General features: G+C 52.7%; 1 protein-coding gene across 1 annotated transcript in view; it reads right to left on the bottom strand.

Annotated features, from left to right (window-relative positions):
- Nucleotides 1-1,293: 1,293 nt before the first annotated feature.
- Nucleotides 1,294-21,910, bottom strand: part of UQCRQ (ubiquinol-cytochrome c reductase complex III subunit VII) — a 35,172-nt gene continuing 14,555 nt past the window's right edge. The window contains exons 2-3 of the mRNA XM_075342334.1: nt 8,228-8,391; nt 1,294-1,485 (exon numbers count right to left, since the gene is read on the bottom strand). Of these exons, the coding sequence (XP_075198449.1) occupies nt 1,391-1,485; nt 8,228-8,381 (249 nt within the window). The 5' untranslated portion in view covers nt 8,382-8,391 and the 3' untranslated portion in view covers nt 1,294-1,390. The remainder of the gene's footprint in view (nt 1,486-8,227; nt 8,392-21,910) is intronic.

The following is a 21,910-nucleotide window of genomic DNA, read 5'->3' as shown; positions in this document are numbered from 1 at the left end:
GGATAGTACTAGGCACAATGTTATACTATGGGGCAGTGCAGATCTGCAAACTTTGTTTTATCATGCTGAATTGGCATAAGAAAACAAATCACGATACAAATGGCAGCATATCTTAGACGGTGCGCACCCATACAAATCAACGGATGAATGCAATACATGGGACGGCACTCGGATGTCATCCAATATACGCTAAGACGAATAAGAGAGAAGATGGAGAAATTAAGTTCTTCATCTTCTCTACACCTATGATCAGATTGTCGCATGTGAGGGAATCGGAGCTCAGTAGAATTACACTCAGCGCATGCTCACAGCAGAATTTCAGCCGAGTGTCATTAGCATAACAAATCCCATTCTCTCGTATAAGGGAATCGTCGGATGCTTTTCACCAGTGTGACCGGTCTAATAAAACAAGTGACAGGCAGATTGTAGCAGTTCAGCTATGTGGGGTTGAACATTCCACTGGTGGCAGCTGCATTTCCAACTAGTGACTCGAGTTCATGAAAAAGAGATGTGTCTATGGCCCTGTCTAATAACATAGACCCTCGATACTCTCCCTACACCCTAGATGTCCTAACAATCATGTAGTAGCACAGCTCAGCTATTTCATGCCCAGCTCAGCTGTGCATACAGAAGAAAGCATAATCATGCTCTGAAGATCCCCATGTATCGCCAATGAAATGTAAAGTTTGTGAATATTGGGCACAAAAGGGTCACGGTTACTATATTTAAACACAATCACCAATTTCATCCATATAAATAAAAATTGTTGTATGAAGAGGATCTCAGTATCAGTAAACACACAGCAGAGGGAGGGTTCTGCAGCACTCAGGAAAAGCAGTGTGCTGCTGGTATTGTAGTTTTCGCAGATAAGAAAAGGACCACCAGCTCTGTGAAGATTTTATATTCTATACTAGATGATACAATGCAAGGACTTCTGATCTGTTGGCAGCTCCAGAGAAGACACTTGCTTCTGGTTACTCCTATATTCTACCTATTACAGTTGTGACTTTCACGAGATAAAAACCTCCATTTACTTAGTTTAACGGGATCGCTAGTTGTACATTACTACTCTGTGGTGCTATATATTTTTTTTTTTTACAGCTGTTCTTGTAAATAACTGATTTTGTGGGAATAACCCTTACACGAATAGCATCGAAATAGTGAATAATATTAGTTGGATAGCTGGTAAACTTATTTTTGTGACTGGTTCTAAATGGGTGCATATAAGCATCACACATTAGATAAGGTATAAAGTGAAGAACAGACTAAACAAAGAAAAGATAACAATACTAGTTAGAACAGTAAAGAACTTTATTGTGAAGAGCTGCGATAAATAATCCTCACATAACGCAGCATCGATAGTCTTATACAGAGGTTAGGGAGGACTGCTTTACTGGTCATTCTCATACAGGGATGGATCCTTCCTCTTGAGTCTTTGATGTTCATGAGTTCCCCAATTGTAGATCAAAAATGCCAAAGTGAAGGCTGCAAAAGAGAAATGATAAATATTTTTAAAGCCAGAACATATTTTTCTTATCCTGTATCACATTCCATGCTTGGAATACAAAACATTTGACTGATTTTTTTTTCTTTAAAAAGGTCTCAGTTCCTGTGTGACGGACGGTTTGGATTGCACCTGAAGTAGCGACCCAATGAAGTAAGCCAGGGAAGACATCAGCACCCAGCACACCTAGGCAAGTGCCGGGGCCCTCGACCGCTGAGGGGGCCCACTCGCAGACGGCAGGGTGGCGTACCGCCAATGACGGCAGGACACACAACCGCTAAATGGAGTCCATGAGTCAGAGAGGCCGGGTGCCAGTGCTGGCAGCAGGCCCCCCTCCCCCCGCTGAGGATAGCACTTTCAATTGTATCGGTATTGCAGATGACAATACAATTGAAAGCAATGATGATAGAGGGAGTGGCGTGCTTCCTCTCTCATCATTCTGCTGTAGTGTCTCTGCGCTCTGCCTGACAGCGCTGTACAGAGGAGCGCGATTACGTCATTACTGTGCGCGCCTGTGTCCTTAGCTGTCAGAGCGGCAGAGCAGTGGACGCGCTGAGGAGACCGGAGCAGCGGGGGGGAACGAGGAGGAAGGGATTATGTATTGATCACGGTGGCCAGACGACTATGGGGCTGTATTAAGCCGCATGGGGGCTGCCGCATGGTGCTGCCACATGGGGGTTGCATAATACTATATGGAGGAATATAAACTACATTATAATGTGGAGCAATCTGGGGTGCATTATATTATATGGAGGAATATTTGGTGCATTATTCTATATGGAGGACTATGGGGGCTGCATAATACTATGGGGGAATATGCTGGTGCATTATATGGAGTAATATGAGGCTGCATTATGTTATATGGAGGAATGTGGGTACTTCTATACCCTCCAGAGCTGTATGTCCCCTCCACCACAGTGCTGTATACCCCTCAGAGCTGAATGATCCCCCTCCTCAGTAATGTGTATGCCCCCCAGTAATGTTTATGTCCCCAGCCTCTCCTGTGATGTATATACAGCAGTGTGCTCTGTGTGCGGCCATGTCTGTTAGTGACGGCCACCAATCAGCACAGCACAGACACACGCCCTGGAGGAGCTGGACGGGAGACAAGTGGGGGAGGTGACTGAGGCTGCTGCTGGCTTCCCCATATTAATAATATCTCTAATGTGTGTGATGTGTATCTATGTATGTCAGTGTATATGACTGTAGGGATTTGTATGTTTATATGTATTTTTCTGATTTCTCTTTACATATGTATATGTATGCCTTTATGTGTAGTATCTGTATTTGCGTGTGTGTGTGGATGGAGCCCACTGAGACTCTTTCGACCAGGGCCCACGAAAACCTAGAGCCGGCCCTAAAGTAGGCAGAGGCATTTGTGTCCGTTTCCCTATGGCACAGATGGGAACTCTGCTATCAATTTGTGGCTCCAGAGCAAACTGTTGGTTTCACAGCTTTTGGAACATAGGTTGTTATTTGCATCAGCAGTAGAATCTGTGCAACCAAAAACGTCATTGCAAGACCACAGCCATTTAGTGTACAGCTTTGTAACCGGCTGCATTTGGCATAAGAATCAACCCTTACAGCTTGGCTCTCTCAGTGCCAGGGGCACTAGTTCTCACTGGTCTGCACTTGATCTGGCAGGCTTACAGGGATGAGCACAGATTTAAGAAACATTTGTTTGCTGTAATGCCCATTACTAAACTTGTGTTTTGTGACCAAATATTAAGGTCATAAGCTGTCACATAAAAAAATAATTAACAGTAAAAATAGGATGCCAGCATCTACAATATCAGCTTTTAAAGTCTGCCATTACTTTATTACAAGTGCAGCTTTTTACTATGGGGTGTGAGGGAGGACTCATTGTCAACGTCTTGTTCTCTATACTGTCCTACACACATTGTATAGAGGCTGCAGAGAGTGGGCAGGATATCCAAACAGCTATGCTGCTCATCTGCAAACCTGTTATGGAGTGTGAAGGGACTCCGTCAGCACAGAATGACTCCACACCAAGTACAGGCGCTCGTGCATCATGGCGGGGACATACATTTAAGTGCACCTTCCCATCTGCTTCTTTCCTCTACCAGCTCTGGATTCATAGAGCTAGAGAAGGACAAAGATAGATGGAAAACAAGAAGGTGCACCTTACTATGAAGTCTCTTTACACTCCATAGTAAAAGGTTTGCAGATGAGTAGCATAGCTGTTTGAATATCCTGCCCACTCTGGACAATGAGTTCTCCCCTCTCACCCCATGGTAAAAAGCTGCACTTGTAGTAAAGTAATGGCAGAGGTTAAAAACTAATTTTGTATGAATCCTCACATTGCGCACACTGCGTGCTCTCAGGGTTCTCCAGTGGCAGACGGTCATCTGACTGGAATAATGCAATTTGCATTCTTCCGGCCAAAATCCGACTAGACGGTGTTGCTGGATATGCTTGCACTTAGTGAGGCTGCGTCCCTCTAGTTGGCACATGACCACATGTATGCAAATTACAAACCTGCGGTCACTTACCTGCTCCCAGCACTGGAGACTCCTCACAAGGCATACGATGTGAGGAATCACAAGACTGCAGACTTAGGCTATGTGCGCACGTGTGCGTAATTCATGCAGTTACGCTGCGCTTTGTAGCGCAGCGTCACTGCATGCGTCCTGCGTCCCCTGCATAATCTATGGAGATTGTGCAGGGGCCGTGCGCACGTGGCATATTAGAACGCAGCGCTTCTAAAATTCCTTCAACTGTGCTTCTACTGCACAACGCAGCGTTATGGACGCAGGGAAAACACTCTGCGCCCATAACGCTGCAAACCCTGATCGTGGGCACACAGCCTAAAATGTGTGAATGGATGTCAAACATATATATAACGTCCCACCCCCCCTGCATATTCTAAGCTGGCGCCCTTTAGTGCCTTTCATGTGGCACTAAATGGTGCCTAGCCTTGTATTTAGCCCAAAAAAAAAATTAAAATAAATGACGTGGGGTCCCCCCTATTTTTTGATAGCCAGTCAGAGTAAAGCAGACATCTGTAGCCTGCAAACCACAGCTGACAGCTTCATCTTGGCTGGTGATAAATTTGGAGGGCTCCCCAAGCTGTTTTTTTTATTTATAATTAAAAAAAACAAAAAACAAAAAAACGTCGAGTCCCCCCCAAATAAAATCATCAGCCAAGGTGAAGCTGACAGCTGGGGTCTGGTATTCTCAGGATGGGAAGAGCCATGGTTATTGGACTCTTCGCAGCCTAAAAATAGCAGGCCACAGCCGCCCCAGAAGTGGCGCATCCATTAGATGCGCCAATACTGGCGCTTCGCCCCAACTCATCCCGCGCCCTGGTGCGGTGGCAAACGGGGTAATAAATGGGGTTGATACCAGATGTGTAATGTCACCTGGCATCAAGCCCAGCAATTAGTGATGTCACAGCGTCTATTTGATACCAGACATAACTAATTGACAGTAATAGCAAAAAAAATTGACAACCAAAAAAAAATTTATTTGAAAAAACACTCCCCAAAACCTTTCCTCTTTCACCAATTTATTGGAAAGAAAAAAAAATTGGGTCCGCAGTATCCATTTTTGACGTCCCACGTCGCCTCGGGACCTTCTAGAATATGGGGGGGGGCATGCTCAGGGAACGTGTCCCCCATTTTCTAGTAGTGCAGACCCTCCATTTGAGGAGAGTGGGTGCAAAGAATCTGCACCCACTCTCCTCGGGTCACAGCTGCACAGTGCCGAGCAGCAGCAGCCAGCGCAGCTCACACTGAACACAGGAAACAGTCAGCTGCTCGGCACATTTGACCGGCGTGCACTGTGAAGGAGGAGGGGGCCGCGGGGGGGTAGGGAATCAGCGCTGTGACAGGTACGGGGGTTACCGGGGGATCACTGGGGGGAAAAGGGGGTGACCTGGCAGGGCCTGGGGAGCAGTTTTCTGTCGCATGTATTATTGCACATGCGACAGAAACAGAGGAGTAGGGCGGCCGGTGCGCTGCTGTGCGCGCGGCCATGTTAAATTTTCGGGAGGGGGGGTCGGGGCGGGCACTTTGGCGACACCGGGGGCTTTCCTGAACTTTGCCAGGAAGTGAGGTCAACAGGAAACCTCTTGACCTCACTTCTAGGTAAATGCCTGCGTTCTGGCATGCCGACAAAGCCCGCGGACCGCAACAAAAAAGCAGCTCACTGCGTTGTAGCTACGTTCTGACCCGCATCATTGATTTCAATGGGGGGAGAACGCAGCTACAACGCACAAAAGAAGTGACATGCTGCTTTTCTTTCTGCACCGATTTTTGGCATCCAAAACGCTGCGTTTAGAAACGCAGCGTGTGCACTGATTTTTCGGCTTTCTCATACACTTTGCTGGGAAAGCTGAACGCATGCAATTTGCCACTGAAACGCTGCGGTTCTAAACGCAGCGTTTCCGCGGTAAAAAACGCAACGTGTGCACACAGCCTTAGGCCGGACATACCCTTTATACAGTCAGTGTGTGGACAGAGCCCTTTAGCTTTACAGGCAGTTACCCTGCAATTCTACTGTCTCATTGCTCAAGTGCTTGAAGAGTTTAAAAAAAAAGCAACTTTACAAATAGCCTTTATTAAAAAATGTCTACATATTACTTCTACAGCAGCTACTCATGCTTAACCCCTTAAGCCCCCGGGCGTTTTCTCGTGTTTTTTTTTCCTGAGAGCCGTAACTTTTATTTTTTCATCAATCTTGCCATATGAGGGCTTGTTTTTTGCAGGACGAGTTGTAGTTTTAAATGAAACCATAAGTTTTACCATAATGTGTACTGGAAAAACTGCAAAAAATAAGTGCGATTGCACAATAGTTTTTGGGATGATTTATTCACGGTGTTCACTATATGGTAAAACTGATGTGTGGTATGATGCCTGAGGTCGGTGCGAGTTTGGAGACACCAAACATGAATAGGTTTACTTGTATCTAATGGGTTAAAAAAAAAAAAAAAATATCACAAGTTCGTCCAAAAAAAGTGGTGCAAGTTTTGCGCCATTTTTCAAAACCCGTAGAATTCTCATTTTTCCGTTTTTGTTTTTTGCTCCCCTTCTTCCGAGAGGCGTAACTTTTTTATTTTTCCATCAATTTTGCCATATAAGGGCTTGTTTTTTGCAGGACGAGTTGTACCTTTAAATGAAACCATACGTTTTACCATACAGTGTACTGGAAAACGGCAAAAAAATTCCAAGTGCGGAAAAATTGCAAAAAAAAGTGTGATCGTACAATAGTTTTTGGGATATTTTATTCACTGTGTTCACTATATGGTAAAACTGGAGGTATCTATGTGATTCCTCAGGTCAGTGCGAGTTTGTAGACACCAAACATGTATAGGTTTACTTGTATCTAAGGGGTTAAAAAAATTCACAAGCTTGTCCAAAAAAAGTGGCGCACGTTTTGCGCCATTTTCCAAAACCCGTAGCGTTCTCATTTTTCGGGATCTGAGGCTCAGTGATTGCTTATTTTTTGCGTCTCGACCTGACGTTTTTAATGGTACCATTTTTGCGCAGATGCTACGTTTTGATCGCCTCTTATTGCATTTTGCGGCGACCAAAAAACGTAATTTTGGCGTTTGGAATTTTTTTTGCCGCTACGCAGTTTACTGATCAGATTCATTGATTTTATATTTTGATATATCGGGCATTTCGGCAATACCAAATATGTGTATATCTTTTTAACCCTTTAAATTTTCAATGGGGCGAAAGGGGGGTGATTTGAACTCTTAGGTTTGTGGGGTTTTTTAATAACTTTTTTTTTTTTATTTTTTTTATTTTACTAGGTCCCTTAGGGGGCTATATGTATCAGCTATCAGATCGCTCTTCCATATCTCCAGATCATAGCTACAGAGCTCAAATCTGCAGATATGGTGCTTTACTTTCAATGCCGGCACTATGGCGGCATTAAGAGAAAGTGACTCATATTAGCTACAGGCAACATCACACGACCCTATGCTAACATCGCAACCATCGGAAGTCTTGACTTCTGATGGGGGCGGGGTAAGTTATCATAATGGTGGCGTGCATATACTGTACATCTCCCTGACAGATTTTGGCAGCGAGATGTAAGGGGTTAATAGTTGCGGGACGAACACGATTCCACTGGCGACTAGCAGGCACACACGTCAGCTGTTGAAAGCAGCTGATATGTGTGAGGATCGCTGCGGCCTGCCCACGGCAGAAGGCGGGGATTAACCTCACACGATCCATGACGTACCCAGTACGTCATGGGTCGCTAAGGGGTTAAAGAAGCACTCCCACTAACATTTTTATTGATTAAATGTGTGTATATGTGCATGTGATATAGTGAGTAATAATATACTCATCTACCACTGCTCAGCTAAACCCTTAGCCTGGCCAAATAGTTGTGTCCACCTTCCCGCCTACTTATTTCTCATCTACTGTATCTCTGCAATCTTTGCAGGAGACACAGAACGGCAGAGTTAGATGAAAAACAAGTAGGTGGGAAAGTGCACTGCGTAGCCCACCCAAGGATGCATCACTGTGTACTGACAAACTCCATTTTTGTGCAAGGAAGGGTACTTTTACTCTGCTGAAATTATTTAGCAAGGTATTAAACCCTGGACTGTTACTGTATTTAATTATTATGTCAATTAAAAGCTACACTGGTTTAGTTTAGGCTGGTTGGCACTACCCCTAAAAAAAGAGAATACAATCAATGGCAAGGTGATTCATATGTATGACTAAATACAGGCAGTAAACTTACGTGGCGCTATGGTAAGAAAGTTGGATGAGAACCTCCTCCACGTATTTGGGATCCCTTTGGAGAGGATGTTGGCAAACGCTCTCTGTTCAAATGGAGATAATGTGAAAGTGATGATATGCCGGACCTTGGCTAAGTCTCCGAAGTGCAGCCCCATGATGTACTGCCTGAAAGACAGTGAAGAACACCAATGAAGTATATAGCAAACATGACGAAACATGTGTCACAGTGTTGTCGGATGAAGGGGAGACAGCACTGGGCTGAACATGGATGTCTATTCATAGCTGGATGCCATCGTGCTACCCTAGGATCACAGAAGATGAATGATCTGCTTGACGTTAGATTTTGGACCTATATCTGATCTGTAGACTTATCTATCCACATCCTGAAGACACAGGCAGGTAAAGCCAAGACCTTGCACTGACTGAGATGATGAACTGCAATAAAAGCTAATATTGGGACATAACTGGCAATAATACAGGTCTCCTGAGGCACTTATGTACTTTATAAAGGGACTTTCTGATCATGGAGATGTCCACAGGACAAGTGATAAGTGTATAATTGTGAGCAGCCCCGCCCACCACTAGAATAGGGGTCTTCAGCCCATGATCCTCATCACTGTACAACCTAACTTTGTGAGTAGAAAATACACAGCATATTACAGCAGTGTATGAAGTATTACCAAGTGTGCACAGTGTGGGCCGGATCTGTGGACTTCTGCAATGGATATGGTGAAATCCTTATCGTATGTACCAATATCTGCTGAGTATTTTACTGTATGTGCCACATGGAAGTACCTGACAGAGGTGGGTGAGGGGCACTGCTGTGTGACTGAGGGCATCACACTCGGGGGCTTGGAAAAGATCGTACCCCACAGAGGTGGGTGGGGGGGCACTGCTGTGTGACTGAGGGCATCACACTCGGGGGCTTGGAAAAGATCGTACCCCACAGAGGTGGTTGGGGGGGCACTGCTGTGTGACTGGGGACATCACACTCGGGGGCTTGGAAAAGATCGTACCCCACAGAGGTGGTGTGGGGACACTGCTGTGTGACTGGAGGCATCCCACTCGGGGGCAAAAGATCGTACCCCACAGAGGCACTGCTGTGTGACTGGGGACATCACACTCGGGAGCTTGGAAAAGATCGTACCCCACAGAGGCGGGTGAGGGGCACTGCTGTGTGACTGGGGGCATCACACTCGGGGGCTTGGAAAAGATCATACTCCACAGAGGCGGGTGGGGGGCACTGCTGTGTGACTTGGGGCATCACACTCGGGGGCTTGGAAAAGATCGTATCCCACAGAGGCGGGTGAGGGGCACTGCTGTGTGACTGAGGGCATCACACTCGGGGGCTTGGAAAAAAAATCGTACCCCACAGAGGTGGGTGGGGGGCACTGCTGTGTGACTGGGGGCATCACACTCGGGGGCTTGGAAAAGATCGTACCCCACAGAGGTGGGTGGGGGGCACTGCTGTGTGACTGGGGGCATCACACTCGGGAGCTTGGAAAAGATCGTACCCCACAGAGGTGGGTGGGGGGCACTGCTGTGTAACTGGGGGCATCACACTCGGGGGCTTGGAAAAGATGGTACCCCACAGACGCGGGTGAGGGGCACTGCTGTGTGACTGAGGGCATCACACTCGGGGGCTTGGAAAAGATCGTACCCCACAGAGGTGGTTGGGGGGGCACTGCTGTGTGACTGGGGGCATCACACTCGGGGGCAAAAGATCGTACCCCACTGAGGCGGGTGGGGGGCACTGCTGTGTGACTGGGGACATCACACTCGGAAGCTTGGAAAAAGAGAATTTTGTTACTTACCGTAAATTCTTTTTCTTATAGTTCCGACATGGGAGACCCAGACCATGGGTGTATAGCTTCTGCCTCCGGAGGACACACAAAGTACTACACTAAAAGTGTAGCTCCTCCCTCCGAGCATATACACCCCCTGGATGACAAATCTAACCAGTTTAGTGCAAAAGCTGAAGGAGGACATCCACTCATAAGTAGAGATAGAGTAAAACCCGGAATAACCGGAACCTCTGTCTACAACAACAGCCGGTGAAAACACACGGAACAAGAAACTGCCAACAGGCAACAGGGAGGGTGCTGGGTCTCCCATGTCGGAACTAAAAGAAAAAGAATTTACGGTAAGTAACAAAATTCTCTTTTTCTTCATCGTTCCTTATGGGAGACCCAGACCATGGGACGTCTCAAAGCAGTCCATGGGTGGGAAATAAACAGAACTGAGAAGTAGGTAAAACCTAACTTCACAAATGGGTGACAGCCGCCTGAAGGATGCGTCTGCCCAAGCTCGCATCTGCCGAAGCATGAGCATGCACTTGGTAGTGCTTCGAAAAGGTGTGCAGACTAGACCAAGTGGCAGCCTGACAAACCTACTGAGCCGTAGCCTGGTGCCTGAAAGCCCAGGAGGCACAGACAGCTCTGGTCGAGTGCGCCTTAATCCCTTGCGGTGGGGGCACCTGAGAACATTGGTAGGCATCGGATATGGTCGACCTAATCCAACGAGCTAGGGTCGGTTTAGAAGCCGAGAGACCCTTGCGCTGACCCCGTGGTTAGCACAAAAGGAGAGGTGCACCGCCTAAGAGCGGCGGTGCGTGACACATAGATCCGGAGCGCCTGCACCAAATCCAAAGTATGCAACGCTTTCTCAAAGCGATGCACAGGGGCCGGACAAAGGGAAGGCAATGAAATGTCCTGGTTAAGGTGGAAAGGAGACACCACCTTAGGGAGAAAGTCCGGAGTCGGACGGAGAACCACCTTGTCTTGGTGAATATACCAAAAAGGGTGACTCCGAAGAGAGCACAGTCAAATCAGAGACTCTCCTGAGAGAAGTTATGGCCACCAGAAAGACCACTTTCTGTGAAAGACAAAACAACGAAACCTCCCTAAGAGGCTCAAAGGGGGGTTTCTGTAAGGCCGTGAGGACCAGATTAAGGTCCCAGGGATCCAGAGGCCGCCGGTAAGGCGGAATGATGTGAGATGCGCCCTGCATGAAGGTGCGCACCTGGGCCAGTCGGGCGATACGCCGCTGGGACAACACTGACAGAGCCGAGACCTGTCCCTTGAGGGAATTGAGGGACAGTCCTAGCTGCAGACCGGACTGTAGAAAGGACAGGATGGTCGGCAAGGAAAACGGCCAAGGAGCATGGCCGGAAGAGCGACACCAGGACAGGAAAATTCTCCAAGTCCTGTGGTAAATCCTGGCCGAGGAAGACTTCCGAGCCTGAGTCATAGTGGAGATGACCTCGGAAGGAATGCCTGAAGCCGTAAGGATCCAAGGCTCAAGAGCCACGCCGTCAATCTGAGAGCCGCAGAATTCTGGCGGAAAACGGACCCTGTGAGAGAAGGTCTGGGCGGTCCGGGAGATGCCACGGCACCTCTACGGACAGACGGAGCAGGTCTGGGAACCAAGCTCGCCTGGGCCAGTCTGGGACGAGGAGTACGACCCGACGGACCTCCATTCTGATCTTGCGCAGGACTCTGGGCAAGAGAGCTAGAGAGGGAAACACGTCGGGCAGACGGAACTGGGACCAATCCTGAACCAGCATGTCCGCCGCCAAGGCCTGAGGATCGTGGGAGCGAGCCACGTAAACCGGGACCTTATTGTTGTGCCGGGATGCCATTAGATCCACTTCCGGCGTGCCCCACCTGCGGCAGATTGACCGCAACACTGCCGGATGCAGGGCCCACTCGCCGCTGTCCACGGTTTGACGGCTGAGATAATCTGCCTCCCAGTTTTCTACGCCTGGGATGTGGAATGCGGATATGGTGGACTTGGAGTCTTCCGTCCACTGAAGGATGCGTTGAATTTCCAACAGGGCTAGGCGGCTGCAAGTCCCGCCCTGGTGATTGATGTAGGCAACTGCTGTTGCGTTGTCTGACTGGACTCGAATGTGCTTGCCCGCCGACAGGTGGTGAAAAGCTACGAGAGCTAGGAGCACAGCTCTGATTTCCAGCACATTGATCGAGAGGGCTGATTCGGACGGAGTTTAAGTGCCCTGTGCTCGGTGGTGGAGAAACACTGCTCCCCAGCCGGATAGACTGGCATCCGTGGTGAGAAACACCCATGACGGGGCCAGAAAAGAGCGTCCCTGGGACAGAGAGAGAGGGGCCGAAGCCACCACTAAAGAGAGCTCCTGTCTGTGGCGACAAAGCCACCAGCCAGTGCAAGGAAGAGGTCCGCTTGTCCCAACAGCGGAGACTGTCCAGCTGCAGGGGACGCAGATGGAACTGGCAAAGGGAACCGCTTCCATTGACGCCACCATCTGACCCAGCACCTGCATGAGGTGCCTGATGGAATGACGGCGGAGCCTCAGCAGAGAGCGAACCGCCAGATGAAGGGACTGCTGTTTGACTAAGGGCAGCTTCACAAGTGCCAGCAGAGTCTTGAATTGCATCCCTAGGTACGTAAGTTCCTGGGTCGGGGTCAGAGTGGACTTGCAAGCGTGGCGAGAGTGAGCGAGACACTTCGCTGACAGTCTGCACTGGATGAAGCCTTGACTAGAAGGTCGTCCAGGTAAGGAATCACTGCCAACCCCTGGAGGTGCAGAACCGCAACCACTGCTGCCATGACCTTGGTGAATACACAAAGGGCCATGGCTAACCCGAAGGGGAGAGCCACGAATTGGAAATGCTCCTTTCCGATTACAAAACGTAGCCAACACTGGTGTGAAACTGCGATTGGCACATGCAGATAGACATCTCTGATGTCAATGGATGCTAAGAAATCTTCTTGGGTCATTGACTGATCGCAGAGATTCCATGCAAAAATGCCGCACCTGAACATGCTTGTTGAGAAGCTTGAGATCCAGGTCGGAAGGCACCGTCCTTTTCGGGGACTAGGAAGAGATTTAAGTAGAAATCTCAGGACCGTTCCCAGTCGGGAATTGGTACAATTACTCCTCTGGCCTGCAAGAATGCCACGGCCTTCTGTTTGGCGGGCTGGAAAGAATTCTATTCTGCAGCCGTGGGAGATGGTAACCCACACCCACTGATCGAAGACGTGTTGAAACCACACGTCGCCCAAGTGGGAGAGCCTGCCACCGACCAAGGACGTTGCTGGCGCGGCCAGATAATCAAGAGGAGGCTGCCTTGGTGGCAGCAGCTCCTGCGGACTTCTGAGGACGCGGCTTCATGCGCCAGTTGGTTTACGAACCTTGGCTGAGTTAGTGGACGAGGCCGAGGGCTTAGAGGACGACCAGTTAGAGGAATGAAAGGAACGAAACCTCGACTGGTTCCTGCCCTGGACAGGATTCCAGGGTTTGTGGCATGGAAGTACTCTTCCTGCCAAAAGCTTCCTTAATAATTTCATCCAGTTGTTCACCGAATAGACTGGTCCCAGCAAAAGGGAGCCCAGCAAGGAACTTCTTAAGAAGCATCTGCCTTCCACTCTCGAAGCCGCAGGAGCCTGCGGATAGCGAGGGAATTAGCCGAGGCCACCGCAGTGCGGTGGCAGTCTCCAGCATGGCAGACATGGCATAGGATGAAAAGACTGAAGCCTGGAAGTTAGGGCAACCATTTCGGGCATAAAGTCCCTGGTGAGGGAATGCATCTCCTCCACAGAAGCAGAGATGGCTTTGAGGGCCCGCACTGCTGCAAAAGATGGGGAGAACGAGGCCCCTGCCGCCTCATATATAGATTTGGCCAGAAGGTCAACCTGGCGGACAGTGGGATCCTTAGAGAGGTGCCATCAGCCACTGATACAACTATCCGGGCTGAAAGTCTAGACACCGGAGGGTCCACCCTTGGTGAATGAGCCCACTCCTTGACCACCTCTGGTGGAAGGAGGAAACAGTCATCAGAACCACGCTTTGGGAGCGTCTGTCAGGACAGGCTCTGGGCTTGGTCACAGTGGGCTGAAAAACTGGAGTGGTTAAGAAACACACTCCTTGTTCTCTTAAGGTATACTGATTCCTTTCTGCCAGAGGGGGATGCTCCCCTGATACAGGCGGATTGAGGTCCAGTACAAATATAATGGACGCAATCAAATCATTAGCATCTGCGTCACCTTCGGACAGATCAATGGTACATGAAGAAGCGTCCGAGCCCCTAGTAAAGACATCCTCCTCGTCCTGCGAGTCAGCTCGTGAATCAGAGCTGCGGGACGGGGAAGGACAGGGGACCCTGCGTCTCCATTTTAGGAGGACGGGGTCTGAGACCAGATGAAGAGCCCTCTGTGAGCTTCGCTGAGCGAGCCGTAGCAGCAGAAGCGCCCTGAGAAGGGGGCTGATGCATGCTCAGCAGAGTCCGGGACAGCTGTCCCCTGGAGAGAGGGATTCTACCCAAACCGGGGGTTCAGCCACCGGAGCCGGAGCAGCCGGAGGGACCACTGATGAGCTTCCAGGCTGAGGGACCACTGTGTTAGAGCAAGCATCACAATGTGGTTATGTGCTCGGTACAGGCAGTCCGAGTCTACATGCAGAGCATATTAAGAACAGCCTTGCAGCCTTGCTCTGATGTGAGACATGCTGCAGAAGTGGGGGCTCTGTCTAGAATGACCCCCAGCAGAGTATATAAACAGAGTATATAAGCAGCAGCACAACCGGAGGTTGTGGCTTGCCAGACCGTTTAACATAGAGACATCTCTATGCCCTCCAGATCCCCCAGCCCAGGCCCCCATTTGTCACAATGTGGTTATGCAGACATTGAGAACGCTGATAAAATGGCGCCGGAGCGAGGAGAGGGGGCGGGGCCTACTCAGAGCGGGATCCGGAGGGCAAATGAGGTATACAGGGAGGGAATCTTTCTCAGTGAGGAGTGTCCGTTCCCTGTGCTGAACAGCCGCTGGGCAGAGCCGCACTGTCCCTCTGCATGACTGACATGCAGGGGCAGTGAAACCGAAACTAGGCCTCAGGCGAAGCCGGGGCCTAGATTTAAACATGCGGCCAGCGTGCAGGCACCATCGGCGCGGTTCGCCAGTGAAAACTGGAGAACCGGCCGAAATGTTAACACAGTCATATAACACACTCTCCCCAATATATAAAGTACAAGGGACCCCTGGAAAGACCACCTTCTGTGGTAATAACGTCTCAGTACTTAGCTTGTGAAACGCAGGGCCAGGTCCCTGGGGGGGGTGGTTAAACGCTCCGTCCGGCAGGATCCTGACAGGGCTGCGGATGGAGACCGGTCTCCTGCAAAGCAGTGAGAACCGTGATGGCTCCCACTTCAAGCCAGAGCCTCAGGGGATGGTGAAGGAGCGCAGCATGTGAAGCCTTGGAAAATCAACCTTAACAGCACCGCCGACACAGTGGGGTGAGAAGGGACATGCCGGGAGTCCAGACTGGACCGATTTTCTTCCAAATCTTTGAAATCAAAAATCAAAATTCAGAGAATGCATGTGTGTGTGTGTGACCTCCTGAACACAAAGCATTGAACTGGTTAGATTTGTCATCCAGGGGGTGTATATGCTCGGAGGGAGGAGCTACACTTTTAGTGTAGTACTTTGTGTGTCCTCCGGAGGCAGAAGCTATACACCCATGGTCTGGGTCTCCCATAAGGAACGATGAAGAAAAGATCGTACCCCACAGAGGTGGGTGAGGGGAACTGCTGTGTGACTGAGGGCATCACACTCGGGGCTTGGAAAAGATCGTACCCCACAGAGGTGGGTGTGGGGGCACTGCTGTGTGACTGGAGGCATCACACTCGGGGGCAAAAGATCGTACCCCACAGAGGTGGGTGGGGGGGGCACACTCGGGGGCTTGGAAAAGATCGTACCCCACAGAGGTGGTTGGGGGGGCACTGCTGTGTGACTGGGGGCATCACACTCAGGGGCTTGGAAAAGATCGTACCCCACAGAGGTGGGTGTGGGGGCACTGCTGTGTGACTGGAGGCATCACACTCGGGGGCATAAGATCGTACCCCACAGAGGGACTGCTGTGTGACTGGGGACATTACACTCGGGAGCTTGGAAAAGATCGTACCCCACAGAGGTGGGTGAGGGGCACTGCTGTGTGACTGGGGGCATCACACTCGGGGCTTGGAAAAGATCGTACCCCACAGAGGCGGGTGGGGGGGCACTGCTGTGTGACTGGGGACATCACACTCGGGAGCTTGGAAAAGATCGCACCCCACAGAGGCGGGTGAGGGGCACTGCTGTGTGACTGAGGGCATCACACTCGGGGGCTTGGAAAAGATCGTACCCCACAGAGGTGGTTGGGGGGGAACTGCTGTGTGACTGGGGGCATCACACTCGGGGGCAAAAGATCGTACCCCACAGGCGGGTGGGGGGCACTGCTGTGTGACTGGGGACATCACACTTGGGAGCTTGGAAAAGATCGTACCCCACAGAGGTGGGTGAGGGGCACTGCTGTGTGACTGAGGGCATCACACTCGGGGGCTTGGAAAAGATCGTACCCCACAGAGTGGGTGTGGGGGCACTGCTGTGTGACTGGAGGCATCACACTCGGGGGCAAAAGATCGTACCCCACAGAGGCGGGTGGGAGGGGCACTGCTGTGTGACTGAGGGCATCACACTCGGGGGCTTGGAAAGATCGTACCCCACAGAGGCGGGTGGGGGGCACTGCTGTGTGACTGGGAGCATCACACTCGGGGGCAAAAGATCGTACCCCACAGAGGTGGTTGGGGGGGGCACTGGTGTGTGACTGGGGTCATCACACTCGGGCAAAAGATCGTACCCCACAGAGGTGGGTGAGGGGCACTGCTGTGTGACTGGAGGCATCACACTCGGGAGCTTGGAAAAGATCGTACCCCACAGAGGTGGGTGAGGGGCACTGCTGTGTGACTGGAGGCATCACACTCGGGGGCTTGGAAAAGATCGTACCCCACAGAGGTGGGTGGGGGGGGGGGCACACTCGGGGGCTTGGAAAAGATCGTACCCACAGAGGTGGTTGGGGGGGCACTGCTGTGTGACTGGGGGCATCACACCCCACAGAGGCGGGTGGCGGGCACTGCTGTGTGACTGGGGACATCACACTCGGGAGCTTGGAAAAGATCGTACCCCACAGAGGTGGGTGAGGGGCACTGCAGTGTGACTGAGGGCATCACACTCGGGAGCTTGGAAAAGATCGTACCCCACAGAGGTGGGTGTGGGGGCACTGCTGTGTGACTGGAGGCATCACACTCGGGGCAAAAGATCGTACCCCACAGAGGCACTGCTGTGTGACTGGGGACATCACACTCGGGAGCTTGGAAAAGATCGTACCCCACAGAGGTGGGTAAGGGGCACTGCTGTGTGACTGGGGGCATCACACTCGGGGGCTTGGAAAAGATCGTACCCCACAGAGGTGGGTGGGGGGCACTGCTGTGTGACTGGGGGCATCACACTCGGGGGCTTGGAAAGATCGTACCCCACAGAGGTGGGTGGGGGGCACTGCTGTGTGACTGGGGGCATCACACTCGGGGCTTGGAAAAGATCGTACCCCACAGAGGTGGGTGGGGGGCACTGCTGTGTGACTGGGGGCATCACACTCGGGGGCTTGGAAAAGATCGTACCCCACAGAGGTGGGTGGGGGGCACTGCTGTGTGACTGGGGCATCACACTCGGGGGCTTGGAAAAGATCGTACCCCACAGAGGTGGGTGGGGGGCACTGCTGTGTGACTGGGGGCATCACACTCGGGGGCTTGGAAAAGATCGTACCCCACAGAGGTGGGTGGGGGCACTGCTGTGTGACTGGGGGCATCACACTCGGGGGCTTGGAAAAGATCGTACCCCACAGAGGTGGTTGGGGGGGCACTGCTGTGTGACTGGGGCATCACACTCGGGGGCAAAAGATCGTACCCCACAGAGGCGGGTGGGGGGCACTGCTGTGTGACTGGGGACATCACACTCGGGAGCTTCGAAAAGATCGTACCCCACAGAGGTGGGTGAGGGGCACTGCTGTGTGACTGAGGGCATCACACTCGGGGGCTTGGAAAAGATCGTACCCCACAGAGGTGGGTGTGGGGGGCACTGCTGTGTGACTGGAGGCATCACACTCGGGGGCAAAAGATCGTACCCCACAGAGGTGGGTGAGGGGCACTGCTGTGTGACTGAGGGCATCACACTCGGGGGCTTGGAAAAGATCGTACCCCACAGAGGTGGGTGTGGGGGCACTGCTGTGTGACTGGAGGCATCACACTCCGGGGCAAAAGATGGTACCCCACAGAGGTGGTTGGGGGGGCACTGGTGTGTGACTGGGGTCATCACACTTGGGGGCAAAAGATCGTACCCCACAGAGGTGGGTGAGGGCACTGCTGTGTGACTGGGGGCATCACACTCGGGGGCTTGGAAAAGATCGTACCCCACAAAGGCGGGTGGGGGACACTGCTGTGTGACTGGGGGCATCACACTCGGGGGCTTGGAAAAGATCGTACCCCACAGAGGCGGGTGGGGGGCACTGCTGTGTGACTGGGGGCATCACACTCGGGGGCTTGGAAAAGATCGTACCCCACAGAGGCGGGTGGGGGGCGCTGCTGTGTGACTGGGGCATCACACTCGGGGGCAAAAGATCGTACCCCAGAGAGGTGGGTGAGGGGCACTGCTGTGTGACTGGGGGCATCACACTCGGGGCTTGGAAAAGATCGTACCCACAGAGGCGGGTGGGGGACACTGCTGTGTGACTGGGGGCATCACACTCGGGGGCTTGGAAAAGATCGTACCCCACAGAGGCGGGTGGGGGACACTGCTGTGTGACTGGGGGCATCACACTCGGGGGCTTGGAAAAGATCGTACCCCACAGAGGCGGGTGGGGGGCACTGCTGTGTGACTGGGGGCATCACACTCGGGGGCTTGGAAAAGATCATACCCCACAGAGGCGGGTGGGGGGCACTGCTGTGTGACTGGGGGCATCACACTCGGGGGCAAAAGCTCGTACCCCACAGAGGTGGGTGAGGGGCACTGCTGTGTGACTGGGGTCATCACACTCGGGGCAAAAGATCGTACCCCACAGAGGTGGGTGAGGGGCACTGCTGTGTGACTGGAGGCATCACACTCGGGAGCTTGGAAAAGATCGTACCCCACAGAGGTGGGTGAGGGGCACTGCTGTGTGACTGGAGGCATCACACTCGGGGGCTTGGAAAAGATCGTACCCCACAGAGGTGGGTGGGGGGGGCACTGCTGTGTGACTGGGGGCATCACACTCGGGGGCAAAAGATCGCACCCCACAGAGGCGGGTGGGGGGCACTGCTGTGTGACTGGGGACATCACACTCGGGAGCTTGGAAAAGATCGTACCCCACAGAGGTGGGTGAGGGGCACTGCAGTGTGACTGAGGGCATCACACTCGGGGGCTTGGAAAAGATCGTACCCCACAGAGGTTGGTGTGGGGGCACTGCTGTGTGACTGGAGGCATCACACTCGGGGGCAAAAGATCGTACCCCACAGAGGCACTGCTGTGTGACTGGGGGCATCACACTCGGGGGCTTGGAAAAGATCGTACCCCACAGAGGTGGGTGGGGGGCACTGCTGTGTGACTGGGGGCATCACACTCGGGGGCTTGAAAAGATCGTACCCCACAGAGGTGGGTGGGGGGCACTGCTGTGTGACTGGGGGCATCACACTCGGGGGCTTGGAAAAGATCGTACCCCACAGAGGCGGGTGAGGGGCACTGCTGTGTGACTGAGGGCATCACACTCGGGGGCTTGGAAAAGATCGTACCCCACAGAGGCGGGTGAGGGGCACTGCTGTGTGACTGAGGGCATCACACTCGGGGCTTGGAAAAGATCGTACCCCACAGAGGTGGTTGGGGGGGCACTGCTGTGTGACTGGGGGCATCACACTCGGGGGCAAAAGATCGTACCCCACAGAGGTGGGTGTGGGGGCACTGCTGTGTGACTGGAGGCATCACACTCGGGGGCAAAAGATCGTACCCCACAGAGGTGGGTGAGGGCACTGCTGTGTGACTGAGGGCATCACACTCGGGGGCTTGGAAAAGATCGTACCCCACAGAGGTGGGTGTGGGGGCACTGCTGTGTGACTGGAGGCATCACACTCCGGGGCAAAAGATCGTACCCACAGAGGTGGTTGGGGGGGCACTGGTGTGACTGGGGTCATCACACTCGGGCAAAAGATCGTACCCCAGAGGCGGGTGAGGGGCACTGCTGTGTGACTGAGGGCATCACACTCGGGGCTTGGAAAAGATCGTACCCCACAGAGGTGGGTGAGGGGCACTGCTGTGTGACTGAGGGCATCACACTCGGGGCAAAAGATCGTACCCCACAGAGGTGGGTGAGGGGCACTGCTGTGTGACTGGGGGCATCACACTCGGGGGCTTGGAAAAGATCGTACCCCACAGAGGCGGGTGGGGGACACTGCTGTGTGACTGGGGGCATCACACTCGGGGGCTTGGAAAAGATCGTACCCCACAGAGGCGGGTGGGGGGCACTGCTGTGTGACTGGGGACATCACACTCGGGAGCTTGGAAAAGATCGTACCCCACAGAGGTGGGTGAGGGGCACTGCTGTGTGACTGAGGGCATCACACTCGGGGGCTTGGAAAAGATCGTACCCCACAGAGGTGGGTGTGGGGCACTGCTGTGTGACTGGAGGCATCACACTCGGGGGCAAAAGATCGTACCCCACAGAGGTGGGTGAGGGGCACTGCTGTGTGACTGAGGGCATCACACTCGGGGGCTTGGAAAAGATCGTACCCACAGAGGTGGGTGTGGGGGCACTGCTGTGTGACTGGAGGCATCACACTCGGGGGCAAAAGATCGTACCCCAAAGAGGCACTGCTGTGTGACTGGGGACATCACACTCGGGGGCTTGGAAAAGATCGTACCTCACAGAGGTGGGTGGGGGGCACTGCTGTGTGACTGGGGGCATCACACTCGGGGGCTTGGAAAAGATCGTACCCCACAGAGGTGGGTGGGGGGCACTGCTGTGTGACTGGGGGCATCACACTCGGGGGCTTGGAAAAGATCGTACCCCACAGAGGTGGGTGGGGGGCACTGCTGTGTGACTGGGGGGCATCACACTCGGGGGCTTGGAAAAGATCGTACCCCACAGAGGTGGGTGGGGGCACTGCTGTGTGACTGGGGGCATCACACTCGGGGGCTTGGAAAAGATCGTACCCCACAGAGGTGGGTGGGGGGCACTGCTGTGTGACTGGGGGCATCACACTCGGGGGCTTGGAAAAGATCGTACCCCACAGAGGTGGGTGGGGGGCACTGCTGTGTGACTGGGGGCATCACACTCGGGGGCTTGGAAAAGATCGTACCCCACAGAGGTGGGTGGGGGGCACTGCTGTGTGACTGGGGGCATCACACTCGGGGGCTTGGAAAAGATCGTACCCCACAGAGGTGGGTGAGGGGCACTGCTGTGTGACTGGGGGGCATCACAATCGGGGGCAAAAGATCGTACCCCACAGAGGTGGGTGAGGGGCACTGCTGTGTGACTGAGGGCATCACACTCGGGGGCTTGGAAAAGATCGTACCCCACAGAGGTGGGTGTGGGGGCACTGCTGTGTGACTGGGGGCATCACACTCGGGGGCAAAAGATCGTACCCCACAGAGGTGGGTGAGGGGCACTGCTGTGTGACTGAGGGCATCACACTCGGGGCTTGGAAAAGATCGTACCCCACAGAGTGGGTGTGGGGCACTGCTGTGTGACTGGAGGCATCACACTCCGGGGCAAAAGATCGTACCCCACAGAGGTGGTTGGGGGGGGCACTGGTGTGTGACTGGGGTCATCACACTCGGGGCAAAAGATCGTACCCCACAGAGGCGGGTGAGG

This window comes from Anomaloglossus baeobatrachus, chromosome 4 (assembly GCF_048569485.1).
Source record: "Anomaloglossus baeobatrachus isolate aAnoBae1 chromosome 4, aAnoBae1.hap1, whole genome shotgun sequence".
Classification (NCBI taxonomy): Eukaryota; Metazoa; Chordata; class Amphibia; order Anura; family Aromobatidae; genus Anomaloglossus; species Anomaloglossus baeobatrachus.
This window is presented reverse-complemented; position numbering and strand designations above follow the sequence as displayed.